At 40.7% G+C, this 13,039-nt stretch overlaps 1 protein-coding gene across 2 annotated transcripts in view; it reads right to left on the bottom strand.

The window, feature by feature from the left end:
* Nucleotides 1-13,039, bottom strand: part of LOC139749583 (serine protease inhibitor 88Ea-like) — a 142,067-nt gene that overhangs the window by 6,854 nt on the left and 122,174 nt on the right. For both annotated transcript variants that reach the window (XM_071663654.1, XM_071663655.1), the window contains exons 2-4: nt 11,266-11,598; nt 8,744-9,132; nt 829-1,052 (exon numbers count right to left, since the gene is read on the bottom strand). In XM_071663654.1, coding sequence (XP_071519755.1) covers nt 829-1,052; nt 8,744-9,132; nt 11,266-11,598 — 946 coding nt within the window. The remainder of the gene's footprint in view (nt 1-828; nt 1,053-8,743; nt 9,133-11,265; nt 11,599-13,039) is intronic.

Below are 13,039 nucleotides of genomic sequence, written 5' to 3'. Positions count from 1 at the left end.
TCTCCTTGATAATATAAAAGTGTGAGGCGACATGAAAAAGAGCAAAAAGTCCCATTTTTTTGTAAAACTAAACGTGCCTCCTTCATATATCAAGTGCGCTCTTTATCAATAACACTAGAACAGGTGTCCAAAGGGTAACTGGATCTAAAACTGTGAACAAGTCCTAATGGAATACTTTCTTCAAACCATTACCTTGTTAAAAGTCGAGCTGATATTCAACATACTTCGCCAGATAAGCACAGAATTTTTCCCAGACATTGAAAAGATTGAGAATTTTTATGCACATACTGACCTCTATTTAGACCAGGGAGATGATGCTATCTGTTTAAGGGAGGTGACGGTTAGTTGTTTGCAAATACGGTAAGAAGAGGCCATGTGTACTTTCTGCCCTAAAAGGAACTTCACAGCTGATAAAACTCAAAAAGGAATATTTTCTACATAAGATTGGTTACTTATAAAACAACAGCATAAAACTATTATGATTAAAACTTCTATGGATAATTACATACGCCCTGAAGATGCCCAATGTCTAAAGTAGAAAAAACTGCCATTTTGGAGTAAGACGAATCTCCTCCATATTTCCTTTTAGTTTACTATAGTTTATATCTTTCCCTATCTGCCAAGTTCAATTGTGAGCCAACAATGCAGCCTTTGGAGATCTTAACTCTTTCATATGGTACATACATCATCTTATTACAAGGTTGTTTTATATAACTTCTGTCAGTTACTCTCACTTCAGATTCTTTCACAATTAATCCAATTTATCTTAATAAAAAAAAAAAATTCAACTTTTTAATCCTTATTGCCCATTTTGAACCTCATACTCACATTCATGAGCTCTTCCTCAATCCTGGTTGTCATCTTAAACTTGGGTAGGCCAACTTTGACAGGTTTGGGCACCATGGTACTAATGGCTGCATTCAAGTTCTGATCAGTCAGCTGTCTCAGGATGGTATCCGTGCTCCAGGTGTTGGGCAGCAGCAGGTACATGGAGATGTTCGAGTTCAGGTACGGCAGCTCTAGCATTGATGCATTGAGAGTGGGGGAACTGACTGTTGGGGCAGCAAACACCCAAAGAGAACGAGCAAAGATAGGAATGAACAAGTATATGCATGAACATACATGGTATAGAACACAGTAAATACATATTTCAGAGGACCTGAAATGGTGAATACCAAAGATGAAAGATTGTAAAGGAAGAGCATTCAAAATGTACAACATGCAAGAAAATGACAAACCTGAGGGATGTATGAATACAATCGTTAACATAGGTTTAATTTAGGTTAAGATACAAAGGGGAATGATGACAAATAAGGAGAAAAACATTCTGGGTGAACATTTAAGATGAAGCATATATGAAAGCAAGAACTCCAAAGATTGAGAAAAAATTTAAGTGTTTAGAAATACCCAAGCAAACAGCAATATATAATAATTCCTTCAATAAATGAGACCATTTTAGTTTTCTGCTCTTGCTGCACTATAAGAATGTCTAAACCATGGAAACTCCCAAATGGAATGCCGGCATATAATCCATGGTCATATTTAACCAAAGATTCTAAAACTAGATAGTGTATGAAAGCATACTTGAAAAGCCAAAGAAGACTATGGGGTAGACGAGATTTATTTTGGGATTTCAAAATTCACTAGTAAAAACCAGTGCAACACATTCACCATACCAAATGGGTTCATGATCAATGACAAACATGGATATCACAAAGACACACTGGACTCTTTCTTGTGAAGAGTTCCAACATTTTGACATATAGTTCAATCTGTCCAGTCAATATTCAGGTGTGGCTATAGACAGAAACACACATTGCCATATACAGACAACCAAGAGAGAATACCATACTTAACTGCAAGTACATCAGAGATTTTGGTTGAGGCAGGGTAGGTGTGTGTTCATATAATATTTTGCTCGATTCACCATGCTGCAGTCTTTAGTAACCACATACTTCCTATAATTATCATTTCTGAATTGATCGGGCACTTTCCTCAAAGGAGATATGAACAGAGTGTATGTATTCATGTACATACCTCCAAGATTTTGCCTAAGGCAAGGCTAACATGAAGCACTCACCAATAATCATGCTTTTGTGTTTAAGTTTTCCTCAGTAGCTACATTTTGTTTGCAATCTTCAATTCTTGGATGCTCTGGAAATGTGCTTTATTTAAACATCCATTCTTTCCAAGGTTTTGATGCACACTACAGCAATGTTCCTTAATTCACTGGGTAACTGTGAACGGGTTCTCCACCTTTCTTGAAAGGAACTCATGCATTTTTTGTTCAGTATCTTCTTAGCGCCACCACCACCACTGTCCAGTCTGGGTCCTCGGCCCTCCCTACCCCTACAGCCACCTCCCTAACGACATGCAGAGTTCCAGTTCGTGACTGTGCCCAACGTCCTAGTCCGGATCAACCCTTCCCGTCACCATTGGTCGAAGGAAAGACGAACGCTGAACAGTTGTGTTACTGGAGTGATAGTTTTCATGCATGGTGTTTTGACAAGAAAATAGTGAAGTTGGAGAAGAATGTAGCTTAGACATTGAAGCTTATTGATTCATTGGTGAAATTGATGAGAACTGCTATTGACGTTTGTGTGAATAAATTGTACATTTCCTTTTCCATAGCCAGAGGTTGATCCATTATGTGACGTTCATTTTTTTCATTCTTTTCAAGCTAAAAGTTTGTTTTCTAAATTGTTTCTTACATTTTTCATATGTATATATATGTATGTGTGTGTGTGTGTGTATGTGCGTATGTGTGTGTGTGTGTGTGTGTGTGTGTGTATATATATATATGTATATTATCCCTGGGGATAGGGGTGAAAGAATACTTCCCACGTATTCCTCGCGTGTCGTAGAAAGCGACTAGAGGGGACGGGAGCGGGGGGCCAGAAATCCTCCCCTCCTTGTATTAACTTTCTAAAATGGGAAACAGAAGGAGTCACGCGGGGAGTGCTCATCCTCCTCGAAGGCTCAGAGTGGGGTGCCTAAATGTGTGTGGATGTAACCAAGATGTGAAAAAAGGAGAGATAGGTAGTATGTTTGAGGAAAGGAACCTGGATGTTTTGGCTCTGAGTGAAACGAAGCCAAAGGGTAAAGGGGAAGAGTGGTTTGGAAATATCTGGGGAGTGAAGTCAGGGGTTAGTGAGAGGACAAGAGCAAGGGAAGGAGTAGCAATACTCCTGAAACAGGAGTTGTGGGAGTATGTGATAGAATGTAAGAAAGTAAATTCTCGATTAATATGGGTAAAATTGAAAGTTGATGGAGAGAGGTGGGTGATTATTGGTGCATATGCACCTGGGCATGAGAAGAAAGATCATGAGAGGCAAGTGTTTTGGGAGCAGCTAAATGAGTGTGTTAGCGGTTTTGATGCACGAGACCGGGTTATAGTGATGGGTGATTTGAATGCAAAGGTGAGTAATGTGGCAGTTGAGGGAATAATTGGTATGCATGGGGTGTTCAGTGTTGTAAATGGAAATGGTGAAGAGTTTGTAGATTTATGTGCTGAAAAAGGACTGATGATTGGGAATACCTGGTTTAAAAAGCGAGATATACATAAGTATACTTATGTAAGTAGGAGAGATGGCCAGAGAGCGTTATTGGATTACGTGTTAATTGACAGGCGTGCGAAAGAGAGACTTTTGGATGTCAATGTGCTGAGAGGTGCAACTGGAGGGATGTCTGATCATTATCTTGTGGAGGCTAAGGTGAAGATTAGTATGGGTTTTCAGAAAAGAAGAGTGAATGTTGGGGTGAAGAAGGTGGTGAGAGTAAGTGAGCTTGGGAAGGAGACCTGTGTGAGGAAGTATCAGGAGAGACTGTGTACAGAATGGAAAAAGGTGAGAACAATGGAAGTAAGGGGAGTGGGGGAGGAATGGGATGTATTTAGGGAATCAGTGATGGATTGCGCAAAAGATGCTTGTGGCATGAGAAGAGTGGGAGGTGGGCTGTTTAGAAAGGGTAGTGAGTGGTGGGATGAAGAAGTAAGAGTATTAGTGAAAGAGAAGAGGGAGGCATTTGGACGATTTTTGCAGGGAAAAAATGCAATTGAGTGGGAGAAGTATAAAAGAAAGAGACAAGAGGTCAAGAGAAAGGTGCAAGAGGTGAAAAAAAGGGCAAATGAGAGTTGGGGTGAGAGACTATCAGTAAATTTTAGGGAGAATAAAAAGATGTTCTGGAAGGAGGTAAATAGGGTGCGTAAGACAAGGGAGCAAATGGGAACTTCAGTGAAGGGCGTAAATGGGGAGGTGATAACAAGTAGTGGTGATGTGAGAAGGAGATGGAATGAGTATTTTGAAGGTTTGTTGAATGTGTCTGATGACAGAGTGGCAGATATAGGGTGTTTTGGTCGAGGTGGTGTGCAAAGTGAGAGGGTTAGGGAAAATGATTTGGTAAACAGAGAAGAGGTAGTAAAAGCTTTGCGGAAGATGAAAGCCGGCAAGGCAGCAGGTTTGGATGGTATTGCAGTGGAATTTATAAAAAAAGGGGGTGACTGTATTGTTGACTGGTTGGTAAGGTTATTTAATGTATGTATGACTCATGGTGAGGTGCCTGAGGATTGGCGGAATGCGTGCATAGTGCCATTGTACAAAGGCAAAGGGGATAAGAGTGAGTGCTCAAATTACAGAGGTATAAGTTTGTTGAGTATTCCTGGTAAATTATATGGGAGGGTATTGATTGAGAGGGTGAAGGCATGTACAGAGCATCAGATTGGGGAAGAGCAGTGTGGTTTCAGAAGTGGTAGAGGATGTGTGGATCAGGTGTTTGCTTTGAAGAATGTATGTGAGAAATACTTAGAAAAGCAAATGGATTTGTATGTAGCATTTATGGATCTGGAGAAGGCATATGATAGAGTTGATAGAGATGCTCTGTGGAAGGTATTAAGAATATATGGTGTGGGAGGCAAGTTGTTAGAAGCAGTGAAAAGTTTTTATCGAGGATGTAAGGCATGTGTACGTGTAGGAAGAGAGGAAAGTGATTGGTTCTCAGTGAATGTAGGTTTGCGGCAGGGGTGTGTGATGTCTCCATGGTTGTTTAATTTGTTTATGGATGGGGTTGTTAGGGAGGTAAATGCAAGAGTCTTGGAAAGAGGGGCAAGTATGAAGTCTGTTGGGGATGAGAGAGCTTGGGAAGTGAGTCAGTTGTTGTTCGCTGATGATACAGCGCTGGTGGCGGATTCATGTGAGAAACTGCAGAAGCTGGTGACGGAGTTTGGTAAAGTGTGTGGAAGAAGAAAGTTAAGAGTAAATGTGAATAAGAGCAAGGTTATTAGGTACAGTAGGGTTGAGGGTCAAGTCAATTGGGAGGTGAGTTTGAATGGAGAAAAACTGGAGGAAGTGAAGTGTTTTAGATATCTGGGAGTGGATCTGTCAGCGGATGGAACCATGGAAGCGGAAGTGGATCATAGGGTGGGGGAGGGGGCAAAAATTTTGGGAGCCTTGAAAAATGTGTGGAAGTCGAGAACATTATCCCGGAAAGCAAAAATGGGTATGTTTGAAGGAATAGTGGTTCCAACAATGTTGTATGGTTGCGAGGCGTGGGCTATGGATAGAGTTGTGCGCAGGAGGATGGATGTGCTGGAAATGAGATGTTTGAGGACAATGTGTGGTGTGAGGTGGTTTGATCGAGTAAGTAACGTAAGGGTAAGAGAGATGTGTGGAAATAAAAAGAGCGTGGTTGAGAGAGCAGAAGAGGGTGTTTTGAAGTGGTTTGGGCACATGGAGAGAATGAGTGAGGAAAGATTGACCAAGAGGATATATGTGTCGGAGGTGGAGGGAACGAGGAGAAGAGGGAGACCAAATTGGAGGTGGAAAGATGGAGTGAAAAGGATTTTGTGTGATCGGGGCCTGAACATGCAGGAGGGTGAAAGGAGGGCAAGGAATAGAGTGAATTGGAGCGATGTGGTATACAGGGGTTGACGTGCTGTCAGTGGATTGAATCAAGGCATGTGAAGCGTCCGGGGTAAACCATGGAAAGCTGTGTAGGTATGTATATTTGCGTGTGTGGACGTATGTATGTACATGTGTATGGGGGGGGGTTGGGCCATTTCTTTCGTCTGTTTCCTTGCGCTACCTCGCAAACGCGGGAGACAGCGACGAGGTATAAAAAAAAAAAAAAAAAAAAAAAAAAAAAATCTTCTTAGTATATTCCCAGTAGTAAATGCAAATTTAATCAATTTCTTTCCATTTGTGAGATCTTTAATACATTTGAATTTTGTCCTATTTACTGATGTGCATCAATCTACATTTATTGCATCCTTTTCTTTTAATACTGGCAAATGCAGTTCCTATCATTCATGTGGAAGAAAATTTTTTGCCTTCCAGCTTATGTTTTTTTTTATTACTGTGCAAGCCAAGATGATATGGACAACTAAATGCCCAAACTCGAGGTCACCACATTAACACTGTATTCACACATATCCTAGCCTATGCCAGGTACCCAATTCATAGACCAGCCGAACATGGGTGGATGTACAGATGGGTTGAGTGTACAAGATAAGTTGTATGAGAGATTGGTGACAGAGGGTGGTAGAGGATGTGTGGATCAGGCATTTGCTTTGAAGAATGTGTGAGAAATACTTAGAAGGATTTGTAAATGGCATCTACGGGTTTTGAGTAAACAGATGGTAGGGTATAATTATAAAGGTGGTTTGTGAAAGGTGTTACAAACATATGGTGCAGAGGAAAGTGAAGAGTCTTTCTCAAGAAAGTAAGGAATGCATTTGAGATGGGAGATAGAAGAGCGAGTGGTTCCATGTTAAGATAGGTCCACGGAAGGGGTGAGCAAGGTCACCATAGCTGTTCAGTCTGTTTACGGATGGGGTGGCGAGGGAAGAATTGAAAGTTTGGTCAGCAGTCAGGTATGGGTAGGGGTGATTGAGAGGAGAGTCAGTTACATTTGAAATGCATAGTGCTAGTGGCAAATTAGGGCGAGAAATTGCTGAAACTGTTTTCCGACTTTGAAAGGGTGAGAAAGAAGAAAGCCGAGAGTAAATGTGAATAACACGCATGATTATTAGGTTGAGCATGAGTGAGAGAGAGAGAGAGAGAGAGAGAAAGAATTTAATTGGGGTGGGAGTTTGAATGGAGAAATCTGAGAATATGAAGTCTTAGACACCTAAGAATGAACACAGCAGTAATGGAACCATAGGATATGAATCAAGTCATTGGGTGGGTTTTGGGAGCAATGAGAAATGTTTAGAGAGAGGTCATGGATGTGAGGCATGGGCTATAGATGAGAATGTAAGAAAATGGGTAAAGGAGTCAGAAATGAAATGCAAGAGAATGATTTGTTGTGTGATGTGGGTTGATAAAGTAAGAAATAATAGGTTAAGAGAGAGTTGTGCTAATAAGGCAAGTATGGATGAGACAGCTGAAGATACGCTGAAATGGTTTAGACAAATGGAGAAAATGACCAAGGTAAGGTTAACAAAGAGGGAATATATGTCAGACATGGAGGGGACAAGGGAAGACTGAAATGGAGAGGGAAAAGATGGAGTAAGAAAGGTTTCGAGTGTCTGGGGCCTGAACATGTAGATGTATTTAAGGCATGCATGGGATTGAGTGAATTGATGTAGGTGTGTTTAAGGCATGCATGGGACTGAGTGAACTGAACATGTAGGTGTATTTAAGGCATGCATGGGACTGAGTGAACTGGAGTGATGTAGTATACAGGGGGTAACATGCTTTCAACAGGCTGAACCATGGTATATGAAGTGGCCAGGGGAAACCATAGAAAAGTCTACAAGGCTTGGTTTTGGTGTATTATACATAACTAAAGAACAGATTTAGGCAAATTAGGTCACTTATTTGTTGATTCCTGGTGCTACCTTGCTAACGTGGGAAACAGAGGAAATATGAGAAAAACAATGATATGGGTAAGAGATGTGTGTTAATAAGAAAAATAAGGTTAAGAGAGAGCTGAAGAATGTGCTCCAAAATTGTTTGGGGTATATAGAAAGGAAGAGTGAGAGGTTGACAAAAAAAAAAAAAAAAAAAATGATACACGTCTCTAGACTGGAAGGGACAAGAGGAGGGAGACCAAACTGAAGATAGAAGGATGGAGTGGAATAGATTTTGAGTGCTAAAAGCCTAAATATGCAGGATATACGGTACACATGGAAAAGAGCAAATGGGATGACATAGGGGCTGACATGCTGTCCACACACAACCAAGGCATATGAAGTGGTCAGGGGAAACCAAAGAAAGGTCATAAAGGCTTGGTTGTGTCTAGCTAGAAAGTGGATACGAGTGACTTAGGCCATTGCTTTGTCTGTTCCAGGCATTACCTCATCAATGTGGGTAGGGGGAGGAAAATATCAAACTATGAAGCTGGGAGACTGGATTATTGTATTCGGACTAAGCTACTTGACTTAGGGGGACTGGGCTAATGCTCTTAAAGATGGAGCCATTGTATTCAGGATAAAAAGTCACTGAACTCTAAAGAAGACATCATTGTAGTTATAGCATTAACTTAAAGCCCTCATGATCATGGAGCATAACTGAAATGATGCTATTTTGTACCAAGAGGATCAAACTACCATGATGAAGATCAAACTGTTGCATAACTGTACTGAGGGAATCAAACTATCAAAACTGAAGGGAATGTGTCATTCAGCTCTGAAAACATCAAGCTACTTCTAAGATAATCAAATAATTACATTTTGAGAATCAAATTACTGCTCCCTTGGAATCAAAACTATCAATCATTCAAGGTTAAGTCATTAGGCAATTCCTACCATGTTTGAAGGTAGCCTCCTGCATCATCATTTCCACGACCCCATCAAATCTTCCAGGAGGGACCAAGAATTCTTGCCGGTGAGTCTCTTTTGGATTGAAGGCAAACTCCCACTGACCCTTTAGGAAGATGGCATTGACGAGTGCAAAGCGGGTTTGAGGAGGAAGGAATTGTATGAGCTCTGGGATCCTGCCCTCTGTAGTTTTCTTTACATCATTGTTGATGATAGAGCGTGCTCTGTTACTATTGGTAAAGTCTATACTTCGCAAATCCTTGCTGAGGATGCTCTTGATGCAGGGTTCAACTTCCAGCTGGTCCGAGAGGTAAGCAGTGTTGCTGCTCTTGAGGCGTACTCCTGATGATGCTTCATTACCTGGGTTGGTCTCTATCCTGTCAAGAGGAAGGATACAAGTATAGTTCTAACCCTCCAAAGTCTGGAACCTGTCCATCCTATCATTAACCCTGTGCCCTGTGTCCATCCATGTGAAGACCACCTGCCCTGTATCCATACATAAATCTTTTGTTCCATGTCCAAGTGTGAACTCTTTGCTTCATGTTTATCTGTGTGAGGAAGCTTTACCCTGTGCTGTTTTGTAGAGCATCAACTATATATCCAATAATGAACCCTCTCTCTGGGTCCAAGCGAGTCCTCTCTGCTCTGTACCCATTCAAATAAGGATGCACCGCCCAACATTCACTGTGAACCACATATGCCATGTTTGTGTTGAGCCCTCAACTCCTTGTCTAAGTTTAGACCCTAGGCTTCATGTTCAAGTGTGGCCCTCTGCTTTTTGCCTAGAATTCTTATGGTCTAAGTTCAAGGGTATTCCCCCAAAAGTATGGCTCCCATTTCATGTCTCATTAAGGTTACTTATTGAATTTAAGTATGCTACATCTCTTGTATGGAATGTGTCAAATCTGCTTTGTAGGGACCAATGTTAACACCAGTTAAGGATTCGTGCTCTTGTGAGGGTTACAGTAATGGTACATTGATAAGAGACCACTATTAGAACCTAAGATCCTGTTAAAAATGCACTATACTTAAAATACAACAACAATATGCAATCATATGCAAATTTTACTTTTCAGTGCAAAATTTCATACCGAGGACCTAAAATTCATACTTATTTGCACAAAGATAATCCACTATCATAGTAATGAATCAATTCTCTACACATTTCTGTTTCAACCTTGTGAAAATACCTTGAATAATACATAGCCTAATATTTCAGTCTTCATTCTTTTTTCAGGGTAGCCTTAAAGAGATGGGGACATAAAGATCTGAAAAATAAATACTCACAAAAGGTACACATGGCCACTGATGTCAGATACATGCTTGCAAATGCCTAAAAAATATATGCTTTCATAATGCTGAATGAAACTGAAAAGCAGTCAATGATGAATGAATGCATTTCTTGGTTTGAAAACAGAGGGGCTATTTCAGTATACTACTAGTTTAAATGGATTAAGGGTTATTGATGAGCTTAGGTATTTGGGGGTGATAATAAGTGAGAATAGTAGTGTGGAGCCAAAGAAAAGAGAGTTGTGAAAGGGAAAACAACAGCCTAGAGATTTGATGTAAAGAAAGAATTAAAGTGTACTGTACAAGAGGCTTGTATGATATAATGCCTGCCTCAATTTTAATGTTTTTCTGAGTCTTAACATGTAAGAATCAGGAGTAAAAGAAAGAAATAACCTTCATCACAAGATATCTGGTAAGAAGAAATCTAAAGGATATACATGAAAGTCTTTTAAGATAGTATGGCCAAGCAGGACGCATAGTCAATGAAAAGATGGTGAAGAACCCGTGGTGTATGACGAAAGAGATTGACAGATGTGGTGGGAGAGCAGTTAAAAGCTAAAGGTATATCAAGTAATGTTGTTAAAGGAGAGATCATTAACTGTAAAAAAGGCATTAAATGAAATGCTGGTCTTGAAGACTCATCATCAATCAGTAATAGCTACCAGACCCCTTTTTGGAGACTCTAGCAGCCCGAAGATATCCTACTACCAATAGCAGGGAAATGTGGAATCCTTTGAAGTGATAAGTTCTTTGAAGAGACTGTACTTGATACAGCTTTGTCAAAAGTGACTTTTCCCTCATGGTGTAACCTCATGCAGATGATGTTCAATAATACCTGCTTGATGTATCGACTAAGTATGCAAAATGGAGAATTAATAAGCACTAACAGTAACATGAAAGCCTTTCTTCACCGTAGCTCGATGGATAAAAGTTTGTGTGTGAAAGTGAACAAAGAGGTTCTTATATGTGCTTAATCCACCACATGGATACAGCATAAAGATTCTTTAGCTAGTGCAGTAGTCAAATCATTAAGAGTGCTAGAGTCTTGCCGTGCCTTCCTTAGAAAGTATACCCATAGTTTACCTATATGTTGTTCTAGAGAATGTCACTGAAACTATAGAATGATTTACAGCAACAATATCAACTAATCATTACAAGCACCATCAAAACCATTACTACTTTGGTGGCACTGCATCACTTTTACTTGTTGTGAAACTTACATAAACTTGAGGCTCTTCCAGTTGTAGTATGTGGATGTCTTGGAGCTGAAGTTGAGAACCTTCTCTAACTGCCTTCTGGTCTCACCTTCTGAGCCAAAGTAGGCCAGCGACAGGACACTCCACACACTGTAAGGTGAGAGGAACACACTCGTGTCAGGCTTCCTCGAGGCAACCTGGCGGAAAAGCGAGAGGCCGAACTGCTCCACAACTGGGAAGAAGGAGCTCGAGGGAGGCTCATACTTATCATTGAAGCAAACGTTCACCTGGCCATGGCTTTGAGGCATGCCAAGACCCACCACAAACAACGCCAACCTCCAGACATGCGCAACCATCCTGCAGAGATAACAAGTCATGTCAACACTCAGTGGCACACACCAATATACAAAAGCCCTCAATAAACCAGTATATACTTCACAGCATTAGAGGCAACACAAATTTTGTGACAAAAAGAAACTGCATATTAACATCAAAGTATATAGCAGCATTGAAAAAAAATAAAAAGCGCAATGAATGCCACAGCAAGGAAGTGTTTTTAACCTTATCAAGTCTTCAGGAGTCTAGATGGGCACATTTTAATGGAAAGAAGGTAAATGCACTTGCCATGTCAGTAGGTAATGCAGACCTTCCACCACCCTCCAAAAATACTAGTAAAAATGATAAAACAATTACAATTCTGAAACTATCATCTTTTCCTTCCATTACCAAAAATTCATCAAACGGTTAGTGTAGCTGTGGGAGGTGCAACCATGTATGCTGGAAAAGCTGTAGTGTGTGTGTGTGTGTGTGTGTGGGAGGCACACTGGGTGCTATTGAAGCAGTAGGGTGCGTGGGAGGCACCTCATATGTGCTGGAGACTGGAGAAGCTGTAAGGTGTATGGGAGACACACCATGCATGCTGGAGAAGCTGTAAGGTGTATGGGAGTCACACCATGCATGCTGGAGAAGCTGTGGGGTGTGTGGCAGGTGCATTAGTATGCTGAAGAAGCTGTAGTGTGTGTGGGAGGTGCACCAGGTGTGTTGGAGAAGCCATGAAATGTGAGAGGCATACAATGTGTGTTGGAGAAGCTATGAAATGTGAGAGGCATACAATGTGTGCTGGTGAATTTGTTGATTATGTGGTTGGTGGTGCATCATGTGTGCTAGTGAATTTTTTGATTATGTGGTTGGTGGTGCATCATGTGTGCTAATGAATTTGTTGGGTGCGTGGGAGTTGCACAATGCTATTAACTATTTGCATGACGGAGAAAAAGTCCTTCACTCATGGGGCCCAATCTTGAACCTTCTCAACAACCATATAACTTTGTAAACTTGTGTGTAGTGTCCACATTGCAATCTAATCACTTTGTTTCCTCCATTCATCCATGGTTCCTATACTATAAAAAAAAACTTCTTTACATCCTTTCTAAAAAGATTTTTGTTTTATGTTATGTCCCGCGATTGTTCTGTGCATTTTCTGAAGAATTGTTGACGATCAAACAGGCTTAATAACCTAAAGGTTGTCATCAGAACACCAGTTAGTCTTCTCCTTTCCATGGTGGGCATTTAAGGCCTCTAATCTTTCCCTGTAGTGAAGTTCTGTTAATTCTGATACCATCTTTGTTGCCCTTCTCTGGACCCACTCCAAAAGGTCTTTATGCTTAACCGAGAAGCAAATTCGAATACATCTTAGTTTAATGTAAGATGTGAACAGCATGCTTAATATTTTCTGATCCATGTACTTGAATGCTAATTTACTATTTCCCAGAAGAAAGCGTGCCTCCTCTGGCAACAGTGT

Source organism: Panulirus ornatus, chromosome 7 (assembly GCF_036320965.1).
Source record: "Panulirus ornatus isolate Po-2019 chromosome 7, ASM3632096v1, whole genome shotgun sequence".
Classification (NCBI taxonomy): domain Eukaryota; kingdom Metazoa; phylum Arthropoda; class Malacostraca; order Decapoda; family Palinuridae; genus Panulirus; species Panulirus ornatus.
Note: the sequence above shows the minus strand (reverse complement) of the source record. Positions and strands in the feature narration are given on the sequence as shown.